We start from the raw sequence: 21,553 nt of genomic DNA, 5'->3' as shown, positions 1-21,553 counted from the left end.
AAGTTTTTATTTTTCTCAACATTTTGTCGCTTGCTACTGCTTACCTATCAGTCTAGTATAAAATCATTTACAATTTAACATAAGTTAATCTTATAATTTAAAACTTACTACATTAACATTTTTTGATGTTCTGCAAAGAGTGTCTTGACTTGTTCAGGTGCTCTGTTCTCTGGACACTTGAGAACCCCTGAATCAAGTTAAGAGTTGGCAAAGAAAGAAGCTTAAACAACTGGGGAAAAAAAGGCTATTATATGCTGTTAAGGTCTCTTCCAACCCAGAATCATCAGGCAAATCCCATTTAAAAGCATGTCAGATCTGTTAAGGGCTCAGATAGGTAATGTTTAAGATTCACTTTAAATGTGCTTTCATACAAAGCTTCACACCTCTTTGCTTCTTTCTCTTTCCTTGCATAGTCTCTGCTTGAGACTACATTACTCTTTATAGATTAAGCTTGTTTTTTTCCTTGACAGTACCCATAATTTAGATTTATAAGGGTTCTTAAAACATACCAAAAAACTATGTTCAGAAGAAAATAAATAAACATAACTGCAGGGTAAATTGTATTTAGTTCTTGTCTACACTCTATTAAGCTCAGCTACCCTGAAGTTTCAGCCTAACCTGGTGGGAACATGATTCTACTGTAACCATAATGACTCCAGTGTCAAGATGACAGGATTCTACTTACCTTAGACGGTGAAGATTCGGCGGGGGCAGATTCCGGCCTTCTTCGTGGAGGAACAGGAGGGGGGACAGGTACTTCATCAGTGCCCTTGGTTAAACTTATAGATGATACTGAAGCAGATCCTGTAGGGTGTTACATTTTTTAAAAAGTTGACAGGTATTCTATTTCATCTCTTAATCCTGTAAAGGCTTAGCTGGAAACTGCTTATATTTATTAAAAGAAATGTACAGAATTATCAAAAGCAGTTCAATAAACCAGTACATAATAGGATTTCCTTTACTAAAGCAAATTGCTCTAAAAGCATGCAGAAATTTCCTAGCAGAATTTTCAGAAAAAACAAACAAAACTGCCTAAGATATTCTGTTATTTTGCTTCTTGAACAAAATAACATTCCCACTGTTAATTTTTTACTGGAATTTTTAATTTCAATATTATTCTCAGAATCTGGGAGAAACAGCAAACTACTAAAAACTTTTGGAATGGTAATTTTATTAGGTTTTTTGTTATGGGCTCACTTTCTTTCTCTGACTTTATTAGTATAGAATTTCCTTGTCTTTACTGGATAGTCCTTGGGATTAGTTTTTGATCTTAACTGCTCTCCTGAGCAGTTTTCTCAAAGGGTGCCAGGGAGAGAATCTCATGTCTGGAGGAAGGGTCTCCTCACTTTGTCTAGGTATGGGCTGGCTCTCCTTGGTGAGTGAGCAAAATCAGGTTAATCATACTCTAATCCAAAAATTTTAATTGTGATAGAGCTATTTAAGATGACTGAGGCAGCCCTGATAAAAACAGAAATTACACTAGAATCTAGTGAACCTGATTTAAGAGTGAGTTGATGAACTGGCACAAAAAAGGTAAGTAAAGCTTCTTATTAGAACTTATCCTATAGACATTTATGATGACACGGGCGTAGTATAGGCATAAAGTAATTACATTTTGAGAGACAACATTTATATAAGTTGTTAGTTTATGCAAAGTATAAAAAAGATGAAAATACATAAATGATCAGAATTATACTTGGGAGGTTCTTGTTTTCCTTTAAGTACCAATAGCTTTTATTTTGTCGATTAAAAGTTATAACAATATAGAACTTAGAAGAGTGCTTTGTGTACTGATATTATTCAAATGAGCAACATTTTGGTCACCTACCTTTCTTCTTAGGAGACTATGTAGGAAGTTAATTTAGCTTACAACTAATGTTTTCCATTGTATACATTTTGAAATCATTTGTATGAAGGGCAGCATAACCCACTAATCTATTAGCTTAAAACTTATGGAATCATTTGATGAATTGTTAGTTGACTTTAAAAATAAAAAAGCAAATATCTACAGTATAACTTTATTTTGCTTAACAGTGATGAATATTTAGGCCATATAAATTAAGTTACAATTATAAGATAGTTCTTCTAAAGTCAAGTAGTAGTAGTCATTTGCCTATAGTCTGTGCTGTTGCCAGGCTAAGTGTATTTTGTGATTTAGACACTGCACATAGCTGCCAGCATTCCCATCTGCGCATGCATGCTCTTGCTTTTTTTTTTAAGTTGAGCATTAAAATATATTTAGAACTCTATAGTTGGAAAAGAGAAATGGTTAAATGTGGAAGTCACCCATATAATAATGTTCTTTTCAAAAGAGAAAATAGGTTTTACAAAAAGCATGAAAAGTATATAAGTTGAAGCAAATCATTTAGGATCAAAAGATAGCACGAGTGAACCCCTCGCTTCTATGATATTGCAAGCAATGTACCAATGCCGCCAGACCCAAGAAGAGTTTTAGCAGGGAAGGTTACACTTGGTTTAACTTTTAAAGCCAAAGCAAGAATTATGAGTCTTAAACCAAATATACTAACTTGGGCCATGGGGCAGTGAAACTTGGATAAAGACGGTATCGCTGCCTGTGAAAGGAAACAAGAAAGAGTAGATTTTTTTCTTTCATTGATAAATTCAACTCATCTGTAAAAATGCATTTCTGATAAAAATATAATTTTTGTTATTCTAGTTGTAAAGAATGGTACAGCAGTCTTTAGTAAAAGCTCACTACTTCTTACTTTTGAGAAAAATAAAGAATTATGTTGAGCTAATATCATATTGGGAATTTTGAAGATTTCTTTTAGATTCTACTTGATGTCATAATATTTAAATGAAAAGCATTCATGAGAAAACTAAAATATCTTCTATTAGTGGAAGACTTTTAAAAAATGTATAAACCCAATTCAAGCAAAGAATTCAGCTGGACATTATAGAAACAGGTCATTTACTAGAGATTTTTTGAAAACTCAAATGTGTGAAGTTAAGTAATAAATAATGAATTTATGTTATATAAATTGAAAAATAAAGGGGAATTTCTTACTAATATTATATACTTTTGAAAATGTTCTTGGAGCATATATTCTTATTGCAAAATAATTATAGCTTTGGATATTGTAAAACAAGCTTGAAAGGGATATAGCCTTTTCCTTCTGTATTCTTGAACACTTCATATATATTTGGCACTTAGACACATTTTATACAGGAAACTCACTGACAAATTTAGGATGTTTAATTTCAACAGTATTAATTCTTCTAGAAAAAAAAAAAATGAAAACCATAAAAGCCAAAGCCCCAAGAGCATTAAAGTAGAAAAACTGAGACAAGAGGCTAAGTGATCTGTACTAAATCTACATAGTTGTTTATGTGACATTGCCTCCTATTACCAACATATTAAAGCGATAATATCCAAGAGACTAGAATAATTCCTGTAACACTAATCTCAGCTGATTTTTTTAAAAGTTCAGGTTCCTCTCTCCCTCTCTTTGTACAACAATCACTCAGATAATTTGGACCATTGTTTTTTTCTAGCTGCTTTGGTCAGAACAAGGATAATTTTATGTTTCAGGTTCAGTTGGCAAGATTATTAATGTGATTGCTATTTATATAGATATGGTGGGTATATTTCCCACACAGCCCCAATTTCCAACAATCTATCCCATTAATTTCCTTTCCTTATGGACTGATAGTTTATTTAGAGGCCATGGTTGTTACCAAGGGTAGCAATCCATTAATTCTAGTAAGTTATCTCTCAGAAGATAAAAAATAATTTTTGTATTTTGATGTTAAACGAAGCTGTTGTTCTTTCTGTCAGTGATTCACTCCACTATTTATTAGGCACCTATGATGGGACAGGGGTAAAGGAGTATTTACCTCTAGTGTTTCCCTACTCATGTTTTTTTCCACTTTTCTTAGAAAAGAAATAAATATGCCTCCTGGAGATAAGCCTCAAGAACTTGGTAGTACACTTAGTACAATAAGAGAATAAAATAAAAACAAAGCTTCTGATAGCTACAAATGCAGGCTTTTACAAAGAATAATTATACCTATGTGTACCCACTGTACATACACAGACTTGACTTGGATCATATTTATATATATGGATGGTGCAGGCTTATGTGTGTGGTAAAGTAAGGGCACTTTTCTGATTTGTCATTTTATTTTTTAAGATTTTATTTATTTATTCATGAGAGACACAGAGGCAGAGACACAGGCAGAGGGAGAAGCAGGCTCCCTATAGGGAGATGTGGGACTCGATCCCAGGACCCCAGGATTATTTTGGCTTCCCTGAGCCAAAGGCAGACACTCAACCACTGAGCCACCCAGATGCCCCTGATTTGTCATTTTAAATGAATTTCTTGGTCTTACTGTCTGTAAAATGCTAAAAAAAACCTCTTAGAATTATTCGTGCCCTAATCAAGAAATATATACTAGAAATTCTATACTAGCTAGGAACCGAACAAATTCATGGATAATGACTTAATAGTGAAACCCAATTAATTAAAAAAGGTAGTATTAATTTGTTAAGTACAAATCCCAGACAAAAGATCAGTGGTTCTCAATCTTGGCTACACATTATAATCCCCCTGGAAAGCTTTTACTTTATTTTTTTTAAAGATTTTTATTTTTTATCTATTTATTCATGAGGGGGGGAGGGCAGAGACCTACAACAATCTATGAAGAAAAGCCTTGCATTCCAGCTTGAAATGCTTGGAATACATCTTTTCTGGTTAAAGTTTCTTCTCCTGAGTCCTAGAGCTGAAGTTCATCAGCAGTAGACAGACCGGTGGGACCTCTGGCTGCCTTCTATGATCAGGCAATCTTCAAACAGGAAGGCACCTAGAACACTTTCCTCCTCCTCTCCACCTTGGGATGGCAGCAGAAACAAAGCAGCAAGCTGAGTGACCTCTCCCTTGGTTATGGAGACTGTCATGACCACCTCAAAGGTGGAGCTGGCCAGGCCAAGATGTGGAGCAGGGCTTTGAGTGGGAGAGTGTAGGAAGCTGACTAGGTGGGTGGCCAGTTTCCTTACCTCTCTGTCCTCACCACAAAGCTTTCCGTGACCACTCTTGCCCCTTCTGTGATCATCTTTGTGTAAACTTCCACAGCACTGTGTCTTCACCACTCATTTAGCATTTTGCTGAGCCCTTAGGTATCTTCTCTGGTAAAGCTTGCAATCTTACTGAGATTGAAAAATAAATATAGTACAAAGAGAATCATAGCATTTAACAATGGTTAAAGCATTTAACTATGATTTGCTTCGTACTATGATTATTTTTCCTTTCTCAGTAAGATTATGAGCTTTACCAGAAGAGATGTGATGTGTAAGTGCTTGGGAAGGAGTGAGACACGTAACAGATACTGGCCGATTAATTAGCTATGGTTTTAAAGTAAACTATTTTGAAAGACAAAACTAGAAGCAAAAAAGCACTACTATAACTGATCAAAAATTCTAGTCAAGCTTTGGCTTTTGAAAAACTTAGGCAATGATACTTTTGCTGCTATGTATCAAGTGGAATATGTTCAGATGAGCTAAGAATGTAGGCACAGCAGCTCTTTCCTGACAGGCCCTGAGGATGTAGGAAGTCTCTCCGTGGTGGAAACATTTTTGGCAAGCTGGGAGCTCCAGTGACCCCCACAGTACTAGTGGGTCTGTTAAGCAGAATTGGGGTCATGAGCACATGAGAACCTTCACTACACAGAGGCCCACAGGTAAGTTTTAAGTAAGGGACTGAGCACACAGATGATTTTATATTATGCTGGCTTCTCTAATTTCAAAAGTTATTTTCAGTTTTTACTCAGAGGAAAGAGAATCGTAAAAGTTTTATCACAAAGAAAGCGAAATTGAGCAAACCCTCCAAGCTCAGCTTACAAAGCCTAACTCCTGGACCAGTGGTTCCTCCACCTGTCCAGCTGCTGAATACTGTTCCACTGCTGTGTAGGACAGAGCACTGCATTCCAAAGTGATTCCTTCTTCCCTCTATGACTTAACTGCTTTAAAGATCTAGCACCAGTAGGGAATGTTAATGTGCTTATCTCCTGTTTTTCCCTCCTCTTCCATTTTTAGCTACTTTTTAAACTAAGAGAAGCAGAATTTGCAATTGATAGCTTTCATGTGATTTCAATCATTTATTTATGTGGGAATCTTCATAATATAGACCACACCTATCTGCTCTAAGAAAAAAAAACCCTGCAAAGAATTAAATAGGTCAGAATAAATCATGATTTGGGGTTGGGTATAATAAAAAGTGCTGGTTTTATTACTTAATTTTAGAGGGTTTATGAATTGGGGAATATAAGTGGGATTTTTTTTCTTTTTTTGCCTGATGTTTATTTGAACTTACAAAGATATCTGATAGCTTTAGTAGGTTTATAACGGGACTCCAAAATCCCCAGTAGCCAAATGAAGCCAAGATATAGTAATTCTCAAAACAAACACACCTTAGGTGGTAAAAAGAGATACTACTGGGCAACTACAAATGTATGTACAACACATGAATAAATAGATAGGATTCTGGGCCAAATCTCAAAATAATACACCTTTGAAGAATAATTTTAAGTCAATTTTTATTTAAAAAGTTAGGTTCTCTGAGTTGGAAGAAACCTCAAAAATCTAGCTGGATTTCCAGAAGGCACAGAAAATGTCTTTTATCTAAAAATCAGAGAAGCTCACTAGCAGACTGAGATCCTCAACCAGATTGCTAACTCCTAGGTCACCTGGCTCCTTGACCTCCTCCCCCATAATAACGACATGCTGTCTTCTCAGGACTGGATTTTGTTCTGTCTGATACTAGGAATTGGTCTGTACATTGATCTGAGATAGCCAATGGGAAGAGCATGTGGAAGTGTTTGTGAGAGGGGTAAAGCTGATGCGATTCAAGTTTTAATTCTGAACAAATGGAAAGAGTTCATGCATTCTTAGAGCTTTAAAGCTCCACATGGAATTAGAAATTCTAATTTCTAATTAGAAAATTAGAGGAAGCAAGGTGACCCTCATATAAAAGGTAGCCTCTTCAAAGGGCTAGAGCTGAGCTCTACTGTTTGGAAGCCACTAGGCACATGTGGATTAAGCATGTGAATGTGGCTAGTCTGAGTTGAGGTGTGCTCTAAGTGTAAAATGCATACTGGATTTTGACAATTTAGAACAAAAAGAGAATGTAAAATAGCTCAATAAATTTTTATCTTGAATTCATGTTGCAATGATAATATTTTACACACACTGAGTTAAATAAAATATATTAAAATAAATTTCACCTTATTCTTTTTGCTTTCGTAAGTGTGGCTATAGAACATTTAACGTACCTACGTGGCTCACGCTATATTTCTACTAGACAGCACTGATCTAGAAATCAGAAAGGAATGAGCAGTAGTATGCAGTCTGTGAGATCTGTACAGCTGGGCTTGAAAGCACAGGCAGTGTATTAGCGGGTGCTATACAGCATCTGCCAGATGGTGTAGACTGAGAAAGGGTTAAATAGGAGATTAAATTTGATACTTGCTGCAAAAATTGAAACCTATAGAGTTTGGTGAAAAGGGAATGATGTACTGAGTGGTATTCAAATATAATAATTTTGGAGGCAGCATTTAAAGCAGTGGATTGACAATCCTTGCAGATTTTAGGAGTTATCTTTGTTTCCTCTAGATACAAGGAAGGCGTTTTGAATTCACCAACTGAAAACAAATGCTCAAATCAAGTTTAAATTACCAATTTTATCACTAGGCCTTCTGGTAAAGTATAACAAATTTAAAGAGGGCTATTCAAACAGGTTTTAAAAAAATTGTAAGTTGCTGGAGTTTAGAATTTGCTTTATATTTTTATAATGATATATTTTGAAACGGTATTTGTCTACAAATTTACAAAAAATAAAAAAGTTATATATATTTTTTTACCTCAAGCACATATCATACTAACAATTACTTTAAAGCACTTAAAATTTTAGCACCTACTTGAGTGAAAAGGGCTCGAATGGTCGGAATCAAAAACGCTGCAAACATCTGTGGTACTAGAAGCACCAGAAGCAGGAGGAGGTGTTAACGGTGTTCTTGGAGAATTTGGTGCAGATGCTGTACTTTCTGTTTCACTTTCAGGGATTCTACTATAACTAATTTTCCTTGGCTCCTGCTGCAGAGGTGTAGGATGTCTCATGGTACCTGGTCTTGGGTTTGATGGACGAACACCAGGAGATTTTAGGGGATAGCTATATTTTTTTGGCTGTAGACGTATCAAAAGAAACACATTATTTATAATACCATAACAGAAAGGAAGGTTTTTTTGTATGCCTGGTAAAACTCAACTAATATCTTCGAAAACCACAAATCACTACTAAACAAATGATTAAAATCAAAGTGTCCAAGTTATATTAACATCCCGTTTCCATAAAGCCTTGGCTACCTAAAATAGTAGGCAATGGATTTCTTTAAATAGCGGAGTCTTAGTCCTAAAAATACTACGATATTTGTTATCTTGATATTTTTGAATGGGAATCTTTCTCAGATATGCTGTAGATTTCCCTGGCTTTTTAAACAGACCTTGTTGAACTAATTTAACCTTGCTGGAAAAGCCAGGATCATGATTATGAACTATAATACCTTATGATGCTGTAATACTGTGATGTTGGAATTGTTTGAGCTATTTACAAATGCATTAAATTGCTTCAGTTTTCATCTGTGTGTGTATGCTAGTTTTATGATTTTCTTACAGAGTGCTATTAGCAAAGCTCTTTGAAGCAAGACTATATAGCTACTTCTAATTTGCTGTTTTTAATGAATCTTTTAAAAAAAGGTTTTAGGCCTTAAGAAATTTTCTTGCGAGGTAATTGCATAAGCTTTAGTTCACAGATACTTTGAAATTTACCTTGGTTACTAAGGAAGCCACTTTTATTTACTTCTTGATTTTTTATTTTTTTAAGAAGGAACAAGACAGATTATATTCAGACCAGTGAGGTGATGACACTACGTAAAACTAGCCAGGCATTGACAAGTAATAAAAAACAATGGAAACTTTACTTTCCCCCAAAAAGTATCTTTAACCAAACTTGTTATTTTTATGGCTAATGATTCGTAGTTAAAAGTTTTCATAAGTTGTTACTTTAGAAAAGTCATAAATGAGTATGCTTAAGTGAATTAGTATAACTTAATCAAATTTCCTGCCTTTAAGAATACATCTCAAATAACATTTCTTTTTACAAAAACAACTTACATATTTGCCCAATTTCTTCATCTATCAGGATTTATTCATATTAATAGTAATGCTCACTTATTTCCAACCAAATGGGATATTCCTGAGCATACTTATTAAGCATTTATTCATTACTTCTATCCATCACAGGTACACTTCATCCCTGAATGACCTCATGGAAACTAATCTGTATAACACATATGGTAGTGATGATATAACCAGATATAGATAACTGCAAAAAAATCTATAAATATGAAAGAAATATAAATATGTGAATGCTTACAAATCTTGGCAGAGGCTTAGGGTTTCGTGGTTCTATCTCTAGGGATTTGTTGAAAAGATAATCTGTAAATTCTTTTTCCATGCTATTTCCCATTGGATTCAAATTTTCAAAAAACCTCTAAAATAAATGCAAGAAATAATTATTAATATTAAATATTTTAAATGCATTTGAAATTCATGAAAACATTTAACATATGAAAATTTGAGTTATTTTTAACTTTATTTTCCTTTATCACCTGTATGAAATAAACCAACTTTCATCAGCTGGTTTATAAACTTTATTAGAAAGACATATCCTCAAAGAATTCAACTTACTTTGATATCTGATTCTACTCGTAAACAATAAGGCTGATTTTGGTACTGCTGGATCTCTCCTGTTATTTCTGCTACTTTCCTCCTTTTGCTAAAGTTTATAAGCTCTTTTCCATGCCTTTTTAGGACCTCAGGGTTGCCTTCTTCTGTTTTCAAGATATTAGTTAGATAAATTCCTGGAAGATATAATTAAATTATTTCAAGGATAAGAAAGGAACCAGTTAGTTCTTTTTCTTTGTCAGTAATTGTCAGCATATCACACTACCATCTCAATCACCATAACCACAGATTTAAAGCACAGATTTCCATTCTATGAAAAACTAGCTAAATATCAAGAGAAATATTTTTATAAATGTCAAATTCTTCTGTGACACTTAAATTTTATAAATACGCAGAAAAAGGGAAACCAAGTTTAACAAATTTTAAGAGCTCTATCAGGAGGATAACCAATTTTCCATACCTCCAAAACCATGTGGTATTTGACACAAGTCCCTGTTTTGTTAAAGGAACTTTGAGCATAACCCACCACATAACAACACATATTTCTGGCCAAAGGGGAAAACATTAAATTCAAAGGATCATATTTTCTGCTTATTCAAAGCTCGTTTGGCTTTTTTAATTCAGAGGTAATACTGTTTGGATAGGCCTACTTGTGGGAATGTAGAAGGACCTGCAAACTTATCAAACACAGTATTGCATATAATTTATGTCTGTTCTGGTCTTCAGTACTTCTAGGATGAGTGGCAGTCTCATAATTGAGCTCCTGTTTCCCCATCACTGTAGGTTGTGCACTGGAGGAGGAGAAGGAACCCAATCCAGGCACTTGCACATTCTTTATATGGCCCTCTGGGGCGGGGAGCACCTTAATTCCTTTCTGTTCTAGCATAAATGTTCTGGAGCCAACTCTGCAGCTTTCTGCTTGTGTGGTCTTGTGCAAGTTGCTTAGCTTCTCTGTGCCTTAGTTTTTTCATCTGTAAAATGAGGACAGCAGGGTTGCTTTGAGAAATAAGGGAGTAAATTTACATATAGACTTAGAATAGGGCCTGACAACAGCAAATACTTAATTAGCGATGGTTGTGATTGTTGATGCTGATTTGCCAGTCTTGCCTTATTCTTTTAAGCTTCTGCCTCTCCCCCTAAAGTACTGACTGTGACATTGGGGAAAGAAAAGAGTGTGTATGAATATCTGAGTTCATTCACCCCGCATACAAGTACTGAGTCTCTGCTGCATGCCCAGCACTGCATTAGGTGCTGCAGTACAAAGATGAACAAGACACACAGTCCCTGATCTCAAGGAGTTCAGAGCTTTGAATGTGGGCTACAGTACAGTTTGGTAAGTACTATATCAGTAGTAATGCATAAGATGCTATGAGAGCACAGAGATGTGCCTGTCTGCCTTGGGCTGGTGGGAATAGAAAAAGCATCATAGATGAAGTGATGTTGACAATAAATCTCAAAAAATGAAGCAAAGTTTAATGAGTAAGAGAGGGGCATCCTAAGCAAAGCAGCAATGTGTACGAAGGCACTGGTTTGTGACGAAGCCTGGAAGGCATAGTCGGAGATAGCATGCTGTGTGTATGGCTAGACCAGAGGGGTTTGGTGTGTGGGTGGAGGAAGAGTGGAGGATAGGAGGACAGACATAGGCAAGGGATTACTAGTTCTAATCCCCCATCACTGCAGGTTGTGCATCACGGAAGGAGCAGAATGGACAAAATAACAGGCACTTTTGTTCTAATCATAGTGTAGTGGTTCTAAAGGCTTTTGTAGCAGAGGCACACTTTCAAATACCTGAATATTTGGCCACACTCCTGAAAAGATTAAATGACTCAAACTCCGTGAACAAGTCAGCAATAATGCAAAATGACAGATACCAATGCCTGTTTGGTTCTAAAAAGTATCTGGTTTTTAAGTGTATTAGTTGGCTGTTTCTTAGCACCTAGGCTACTCTTGATTATACATTCATATTCATAAGACAGATTTACCATGTGTTCTAATATGCACAGGCTTTTTATTTTCTACATCTGCCTGTTACTTGGCTCTTTTACTTGCAGCCAGTTATATCCTCCACTACACTACATTGCATGATGTACATAGCTCAATGTTCAGTCTGACAAACATATTCATATGGTAAACATATTTAAGGGGCAGCTGGAATCAACCTTCTACATTGGTCCCACATTGATGGCCCAAGAGTTTGTGGGTAGCAGCACCTGGATTGGAATCATGAGGAGCCTTTTTTAAAAGACCTTAATTTTTATTCATAGGAGATTATTGGCATCTTTGCATTCTAGAAGGTTTACTCTGGCTGTACTACGAAACCAGATGGGTTAGGAGTTAAGATTAGAAGCAGGATGAGCAATTAGCAGAGTAAATGTAGTCCTGGTGAGCTAATGAGGGCTATCTTAGGGTCTCCAGTGATAGAGTGAAGTGCATACATATTTAAGGGGTAGACTCTACAACAACTGAGTAATTGGTCTGGGCAGAGGGAGCAAGGTGGAAAAGAAGACTCTCAGATTTGTGCCTGACTGAACGGGTGGGGGTATAATGACTGCCACTGGGAACACAGAGGATAATAAACTATGGGACGTTGTATGTGTTCAGCATATACTTGAACAAAGTTGTGAAAATGCTTACACGTAGCATTTTGGGAGCGTTCTGGATAGAATCTGGAAATTATGTTATGACATATTAATGGCTAGTTAAAAGAAGAGCAAATGATTAAAGATGTATTCAAATTTTGTTGATCACACACTACCATCAGTAAAAAGTGTTTAAGCACGGATTCTCTCTCTCTCTCTTAAAAAAATACATATACATATGTATATGTATATGTATATGTATATGTATATGTATATGTATATGTATATGTATATGTAGTTTCTGAGTAAAAAATGTAGTACAAATGGATATATAGACCTGAATATCATCTACGGGTAAAGGTTAATTTTTTTCAATAGATCATTTTACATACCCTGCTCTGGTGATGGCTGTCTGGGGAGAAGGAAAGCAGAGCATTATGACATAAATAATGAAGAGGGGTAAGGTTTACATTGTTGCTGATGCCTTTCCCAATCTTTGTAGGAAAAACTGGCTGCTCAGGGTTCTAGGTTCCTATGTAGCACTTTGCACATACTTCAATATATACATTTCTGTGATGCAGTATTACATTTACTACATGGTACTATAATTTATTTTTCTGCTCTTTCAAGAGAGCTTATTGAGAATAAGACTATGTTTTATTTGTCTCTTGATTCTTGACACCCAGCGTGGCAGGTAGAGGCATTCAACAATATCTCTGAATGAATAAAAAGCACATTATTTCAGAATAGAAGAGAAAGCATTTGAAGAATGGCTCAGGATGCAAGAGACCTACAGTTAATCCTAAAATGGCAGGATACAAGAGTGGAAATGAGGCAGACTGAGAAGAAGCAGGAGGAGGACACAAAATTAGAGCTGTATGAAAGGAAAGAACAAAGCCAAAGCTACAGGCTTGGATGTTTGTGCAGGGAGGTGAGACTTGGCTAAAGGAACAGTCTATATCCTTTTACCTTAGAGGAAATGTTTGCCTACATATACCCATTTATTTTTTTTATTTTTTTATTTTTTTAATTTTTATTTACTTATGATAGTCACAGAGAGAGAGAGAGAGAGGCAGAGACACAGGCAGAGACAGAAGCAGGCTCCATGCACCGGGAGCCCGATGTGGGATTCGATCCCGGGTCTCCAGGATCGCGCCCTGGGTCAAAGGCAGGCGCCAAACAGCTGCGCCACCCAGGGATCCCCATATACCCATTTATAAAAAGTAGAACACTTTGGTATGTGGAGAAAAACTGGGATATAGATCCACAGTCTGGGAAAGCCTCAGAAGGAGAAGTTGCCTGACTTATTCTGTAAATGGTGCAGCACCAGCAAAAGACATGAATGAGAATTCTGGTAAGATGACAGAGGGAGTGAAAGTGTCAGATGCTACCTCTGACCCTCCCATAGAGGAGAAAAAAAAAAAATCCAAAAAAACTAGTCCCCAGAGTTAAGGATAAGAATCTGGAAGGAATTTCTACAAGCCACCATATAGACGATACAGAATTAGGAAGCAGCAATAACACCTGGTTCTACCCTCTGGTCAGAACCATGAAAGGCTGTGTGGCTAACCCCAGGAACTGGGGAACAGCAAAGATCATCTTAGAGCAGCAGAACTGACCTTGAAACAGCAAAGCTCAATAACCAGAGAGATAAGCAGAGGTAGGTAGGAAAGCTGGCAGGTGACTTGTCTGTACCTATCAAACTAGCTACACTTTTGTGTTCACTCACCAAATCACATCGCCAACATCAAAACAAAGAAACCATACTCTAAATACAGGTCTGAAACTGTTTTTTTTTTCACTTAACAATGCATTAGGAAGATCAGTTATGTTAGCTCATATGTCTGATGGAGAATAGTTTAGAGAGTGCAGTCTGTGTGACTAACTGCTCACCAATCAGGGTGATAGGGTAGCAGGGACCAAACAGACAGCTGGGTGAATAGGCCCTGAAGTTTTGGTTCACCTCTGTGAGGTGTAGGAGGTGTAGAAGCTGTAGGATATCACAAGTAGTACAACCATAAGCTCAGGGAGCACAGGCAGGTACTGTGTATTTTTTACTTTTTCTATGCACCTGGCATAGTCCCTGATACTTCATAGGTACTCAAGAATTTGTTGACAGATGGAATGAAAGGAATATCAGGCCTACCCAGGTTCTTCCAAGGCTCCCTTGTATGAACTAGCACCACAGTCACCACACTTGAAATACACAGATTTTAATGCATCTGCTTCTTCTTTTTCTAAATTGTTTTAAAATTGTTTTTAACTCCTTATCAAAATTGTCTTTACATTCTTTCCTCTAGGAACTGTGGAAGGTCTGTGCATCTTCTGTAGTGCCCAGATAGGTATAACATTTCTAACTTACAAGATCTTATGTAAGATATATTTCATTTTGAAAATTAAATCTGATGAATCTGTACTTTTTTAAGAAAAGATTTTATTGATTTATTTGAAAGGGGGGGGAGAGAGAGGGAGAGAGTGAGTGTGCATGTGTGCACATGACCTGGGGGAGGGGCAGAGGGAGAAGCAGACTCCCCACTGAGCAGGGAGGCCAGACATGGCTCAATCCCAGGGCCCTGAGATCACGACCTGAGTGAAAGGCAGATGCTTACCTGATTGAGCCAGCCAGGTACCCTTGAATCTGTACTTTTGTAATTAAAAAGAAAATGTTTTGCCAGAAAGAGAAAATAAATTAACCAATAGTTTTACCAAGAGTGTAGGGGGCAAAAAGTTCTCAGGAAAAAAAAAAAAATTATAATGATAAAAAGTAATACATGATATAAAAAACAAAAGAAGAGAGTAATTACATTTCAGTTTTATCTTTTTGAAGTAAAAAGCAAAGTAAAAATAGAAATGGGAAAGATATATTGCAAATAGGAACAATTTAGATAGATAAAACTGACTACTGGTATTTTTAAAATAATGAGACAAGGGCAGCCCGGGGGGCTCAGTGGTTTAGCGCTGCCTTCAGCCCAGGGCCTGATCTTAGGGACCCGCGATGGAGTCCCACGTTGGGCTTCCTGCATGGAGCCTGCTTCTCCCTCTGCCTGTGTTTCTGCCTCTTTCTCTCTCTCTGTGTCTCTCATGAATGGATAAATAAAATCTTTAAAAAATATATAAAATAAAATAATAAGACAATTGTGTAGCAGAAAACAGAAATAGAAAAAAATTAAGGAAGGAATGAAAATGTTACCAAAGAACTGTATCGTATAAAAGATTCCAGGCCTAGATACACTTTTTCTGTTGGCCTGTTTCAAAGTTTAAATGCTAAATCATTTCATGATATTCCAGAATAGAGTAAGATGGAAAGCTACTGAACTCTTGTTACAAAGTAAATATAATAATAACAAAAGCTGACAGATACAACACAAAGAAGAATCACAGACCAATCTCATTCATGTAGATGGATAAAAAATCCTAAATAGAATTCATTTGTACACTTAAAAGATCAATTTACTGTGAATAAATAAGGTTTAATATTAGTAAATAGGAAAGTTCAGTATTAGTAAACCTATAATTTTAATTTGCTAAGCAAGAACATTTTTCCCTTTTCAAAAGTCCTAATAGAGTAAAATTCTATGGTGATTCACATGCTAATTATTTATTAAATAAGTATTTTCTGCTGGCATATGACACGTACGTACATTCAGTCATTTAATGAAATAAATGTCTTGTTATATCCAGAAACAATAAAAATTCAAGAAATGCTCACCAAAGAAAGGCACACATGGTGGATTAATAGACCTGAGTTTTGCCAAATATTTCTTATAGTGATCTTCACTTAATTCATGAGCTTCTTCTAAAATTTTCTTTTGGCGACTTGGTATTTGCTACAAAAAAAAGAAATTTTGGGAGCATAAGTTTATAAAAGGAATCACAGGTTTGTCCCAAAATGCTGGGCTAAAAATAAAGCCAAATACAACAGTATCAGTTTGATTCTAAGAATGATAATAATTGTTTCAAACACACTATCTTTGTGGATCCTAGAACAAACTTGAGGGGTGTGTGTGTGTGTGTGTGAGAGAGAGATAGAGAGAGAGAAATCTAATTTATCTTGCAATTCCTTACACAATTACGAGAGCACTTAATTGTACATTACATATAAATTAAATCCTGAAAGGTTTTTCTTCTTCAAACCTAGCCTAGGACCTGTGAATGCATTTTAATGAGAATCCCTAATTTAAAAAGCACAACCAACTCAATACAAAACTTAGACAATTCCATCTTTTAAACTGTTACTGAAAAGACAGATGAGGCACTTAAAAATTAAAGACTATGATTGTTAAAATCCTGATTCTTCATTTAAGAAATACCTACACAAACCTACCTCAAATGTGTGGTCTAGTCTGTAAACAGGTGATGAGTTCATAGCACTGACAACCTCAAGAACACCATTGAAGTTGTTCAGCTCTTGAAAGACTTGTAGAATCTCAATTATTCGACTCACCACAGCTACTCTTTCTTCTAAGTTTTCAGTTTCTACAATACATCTGGGAATCAAAGACAAAAAATGAATTAAATTTGTAGTTTTCCCAACAAAGCTATAACTTAAGGAATTTAGTAAATAAAATAATGTAGAGTGGGGCAGATGGTTATAGTTATAGAGAGAATCTATATTCAGAGTGACAGGTGAACAGCAGAAGACCAGATAAGGCAGTGCCTTCAGTTGGGCATGGCGCTCTTTAGTTTTTCACACTGACACAGCCAAACAGTCCAGCTTTTTCCTATTCTATTAGGATTAATTGATGAGCTTAACATCTTGTTGAATGTATGCTGGTCTTTGGGATGTGGGTATTCTAGGGGAATTTATTCTGGAACTCAAGAATTCCGTGTCTCCTATTCGTCTAACTCCAAGATTGCAGTGATTAATGTTTCTTTCTTTGGTATACAGAAATAATTAGCTACATTTCTAGGAGCAGCTCTTTAGAAAAGCATTGAAATGTTAAAAAGTCAATGAAAGTATTTTACCATAATTAAGAATAAAATTTCTTAAATTACTAAGGAAGAAAAAAAGTCAAAAGCACTTTATATTTAAAAATCAAGAATCTTTGGAAGGTACATAAATTCCAGGACATAGTTAAAAGGAAGCATACTATGCTCAAAAAGAAAACTCCTCAGTAAGCACTTACTAATATTTGAGAGAATTTTTTAATTTACTAATCACCAGGAAAGAAAAAGGCATTTTAAACTTGGTTTTTAATAATGTAATATTAAACAACGTGTAATCTAAGAAAAAACCCAGTATATATAAATGGAAAAAAAATATAAATAAAGATTTAAAAATTTTCTTAAAAATATAAAGGTGAAAGTTACATTATTTGCCAATGAGGGTAAACGGTCACTAAGAAAAAAACTATTGTAAAACTATCAAAATAAATTCGCCTTGCTATCAAATTAAACATAACATGTTTACATGTTTAAAGCATTAGCTAGATCTCTACAAATATGTCATATAATGGCTAACTAGTTAGCTGGACATTTAGAAAAGTACAAGTATATTTACAGCTTTTATTTAACTATTTCAGTTGATATTACCTAGGTACACAGACTGAGATCACCTGTGGAGTTTTTGTAAAAACCAGGTAAGTCTGGGGTGATTTATCCATAGGTGACTCCAATTCTAATGTACATCCATGGCTGAGAACCACCATAGCAAACAAACAAGAATCTCTCACATTGAAAAAGCCAAAATTGGGACCCTTGTTTACTGTTGGTGGGGGGAATGCAAACTGGTATAGCTACTATGGAAAATAGTACGGAGGTTCCTCAAAAATTAAAAATAGAACTACCATATGATCATCCATCAGTTCCACTTTTGGTTATTTATTCAAAAGTATTGAAGTCAGGGTCTCAGCGATATTAGCACTCTATGTTTGTTGCAGTGTTTGTTCACAATAGCCATGATGTAGAAATAATTCAAATGCCCATCTATGGTTGAACAGATAAAGAAAATGTGGTATATACACATGATGGAATATTATTCAGCCTTAAAAAGAAGAAAATCCTGCAATATGTGACCATATTGATGAATCCTGAAGATGCTATTCTAATAAATAAGTCAATCACAGAAAGACAAACACTGCATGATTCTACACATATGAAGCATCTAAAATAAGTCAAAATTATAAAAGCATAAAGGGTGATTGCCAGGAGCTAGGGGAAGGGGATTAATAGGGAGTTGTCAACAAGCATGTATAAAATTTCAGTTACACAAGATGAATTCTAGAAATCCACTGTACATTATGCCTCAAAATTAAAAATACTGTATTACACATTTAAAAAAACTGTTAAGAGGGTACGTCTCATGTTAGGTGTTCTTACAACAATTTAAAAAAATAAGAAAAAGGAAAAAGTGCAGGAAATGGCCTTTCAGTCATCTATTAAAAAATAGGATAGAAATGAAAATGGTCTGTCTTATTGGTTATGTTTCCTCTTTATAGACATACATTTTAATCATTATGATAGAAAAGGTCTTCTGCATGTTTAAGTACAATTATTTAACTTGATAATGAAGCAATCAGGAAGCAACATTTAGATGGCAAATTATAAAGTTTTACTTTTTAAAAAAATTTATTTTATTAAAAAAAATTTATTTTATTTGACAGAAAAAAAAAAGAGGAAGAGAACAATGGGAGAGGGGGAAAGGGAGAGGGAGAGAGAGAGAAGAATCTCAAGCAGACTCCCCGTTGAGCACAGAGCCCAATGTGGGGCTCGATCTTACAACCCTGAGACCATGACCTGAGACAAAAATCAAGAGTTGGACACAAACAACTGAGCCACCAAGGTGCCCCTAAAGTCTTACTTTTTAGAGGCTAAGAAATAATAACATAAAATAAGTAACTTGGAATGCTAATTTCTCTTTAGAAATTGCTTTCAAGCCTTTATCCACATTTTAGCTAAAGTTTCAGTCATATTAGTCAATTAATCACTTTGTATTTACTCAGAAAAAAATGGCCAGTGTATAAAATGCTACTCTGTGGCCCCAACTATAAAATTGCATTGAGATTCTGGATTGCTGATGTGGCAGTGTAAGCAGCTCTGCTTTCCCACTCCTCATTGAAACTGGTGAAAATTATACATATAAGTAAAAATATAAATATAATATAAATCTACCCCCCCTTCCTCAACATTTAAAATCTCTGGAAATAGCCCTAAGAGCAAATGGCAAATGAAGAAACATCTATTTAGGAAAATCTTGCCTCTCTTACTGAATTTTTGTAGAGTTTATGGCATTGGAACCAAGCCTCCTCCCTCCTTCCTCCCAAAGAACCTCTGGTGGTGGAGGGGAAGAGTCTACTCCAGTGAGCTGCAGCCAAGAATGCAGGTCTCCCTGTCCACCTAGCTCCCAGATTGAGGGCTTTCTTCTCTGGAGGAACAGGACTTTAGCATTTCTCATGCAGTCCCCAGCTGCCTGGTCACTGAGGCTAAATCCCTGCTGAGTGCAGCTGAGAAGTGGGGACTCCCTTCTTCTACCTAACTCCTACACGGAACATAGGTTCTCACCTATGTTGAACCCATGAAATACTGAGAATGCTGAGAAGACAGACTCTCCCTGGTTCCTGAGGCAGTGGTTCCATGCCAGGAGGATCTCACATACCACCCCCAACTATGCATTTGGCTCCTAGAGCAGGAATGTTTCAGAGAAGCTTGCCATCATCCTGAGCTCAGGAGGGCAGGCTCAAACAGTTCCTACTTACTCTTGTCATTTGCAACCAACTGTGAGGAAGTTTATCTTGAGAACAATGAAGGAAGGTTGTGATGAAGGCGATAGGAAGATTCATGGATCTAACTGCCTACAATGTCGGTTGACTAGTTTGCAGGAGAGAACCAGGGAAAAAGAGCTAAAAAGGGGTCTTCCTGGGGTCAGAACAAATATCAGAGACCTAAGAAACTACTCCTTAAGAGCAGTCTCAATTTGATTGGATTAGTTTGCAGATTAATTTATACCACTAGGGAAATGGTTTTGTAGGTTTTTTACAAGATTTTATTAATTTATTTGGGATAGAGAGTCCAAGAGCGCATGAGCAGAAGGGAGGGACAGAGGGAGAGGGGGAAGCAGACTCCCCACTGAGCAGGGAGCCCACCAGGGGCTTGATCCCAGGACCCCAAGATCATGACCTGAGCTGAAGGCTGACCCATGTGCCTGGGAAGTTGTTGAAACAGTAGAGTAATCAGTTACCAATTAGTGGAGTTTAACAACTGAGTGTGGCCAAGAAATCCCTACCTATACTGCCACCTTCTTAGGATGACGATGGACATACCCAAATCTATACCTCTCAGAAGAGGAACTTCTCAGCTTCAAGTCTCAGTATGGAGGGAGCAGGGGGGATAGGCTTCACTACAATAAATCTAGTTAGTTATTCACTAAATAAGCAATAACAGTAACAAGCTCTGGGGGTCAGGGGAAGGAACTACCCGTAAGTTGCTTTAATGTATTATCTAAAATGTCAAGTTTCCAACAAAAAACGAGGAGGCATGCAAAGCAACAAGAAAGTACAGCAGTCCCCACTCATCTGCAGTTTTATTTTCCCCAGTCTCAGTTACCCATAGCCAACCACATCCTACAGATGATCCTCCTTTTGAAGTATCAGCAGGTCATTAGTATCCTAAGGCTATGTCACATTACGTGAGCATTCACACCACTTAATCTCATCACATAGGCATTTTATCACCTCACATCATCACAAGAAGGGTGACTGTAGTACAGGAAGATATTTTGAGAGAGAGATCACGTTCACATACTTTTATTGTAGTATACTGTTATAACTGTTCTATGTTATTAGTTATTGTTGTTAATCTTTTACTGTGCTTAATTTATAAATTAAACTTTATCATAGGTATGTATGTATAGAAACAAGACATAGTATATATAGGGTTCAGTACTATCCATGCTTTCAAGCATCCATTGGGGGCCCTGGAATGTATTCTCCATGGATAAGGGGGAATTACTGGATGACCCATTCATAAGGTAAAAAGCAGGGAATAATAATTGCCTGTGAGAAGGACCAGATGTCAGATTTAACAGAAAATGATTTCAAAGTAGCCATTACGAATATGTTTACAGAACTAATGGAAAGAAAGCGGGATTTAAAAAGTACAGGAAGATAGGATGACAGAGTGCAGCACAGAATATCATAAAAGACACAGCAGTAAAAAAAAAAAAAAAGACACAGCAGTAATAAAAAGAACCAAATGGAAACTCTAAAATTAAAAAATACAA

General features: G+C 36.1%; 1 protein-coding gene across 2 annotated transcripts in view; it reads right to left on the bottom strand.

Annotated features, from left to right (window-relative positions):
• SOS1 (SOS Ras/Rac guanine nucleotide exchange factor 1) overlaps window positions 1–21,553 on the bottom strand; it is a 140,015-nt gene that overhangs the window by 2,661 nt on the left and 115,801 nt on the right. Inside the window, exons 16-22 of one of the 2 annotated variants that reach the window (XM_072770432.1) lie at window positions 16,661–16,823; window positions 16,046–16,163; window positions 9,761–9,933; window positions 9,447–9,563; window positions 7,933–8,197; window positions 2,529–2,573; window positions 686–804 (exon numbers count right to left, since the gene is read on the bottom strand). In XM_072770432.1, coding sequence (XP_072626533.1) covers window positions 686–804; window positions 2,529–2,573; window positions 7,933–8,197; window positions 9,447–9,563; window positions 9,761–9,933; window positions 16,046–16,163; window positions 16,661–16,823 — 1,000 coding nt within the window. The remainder of the gene's footprint in view (window positions 1–685; window positions 805–2,528; window positions 2,574–7,932; window positions 8,198–9,446; window positions 9,564–9,760; window positions 9,934–16,045; window positions 16,164–16,660; window positions 16,824–21,553) is intronic. The other variant, XM_072770433.1, reaches the window with a different exon arrangement.

The sequence above is a fragment of the Canis lupus genome, chromosome 12, assembly GCF_048164855.1.
Source record: "Canis lupus baileyi chromosome 12, mCanLup2.hap1, whole genome shotgun sequence".
In the NCBI taxonomy this organism is placed as follows: Eukaryota; Metazoa; Chordata; class Mammalia; order Carnivora; family Canidae; genus Canis; species Canis lupus.
This window is presented reverse-complemented; position numbering and strand designations above follow the sequence as displayed.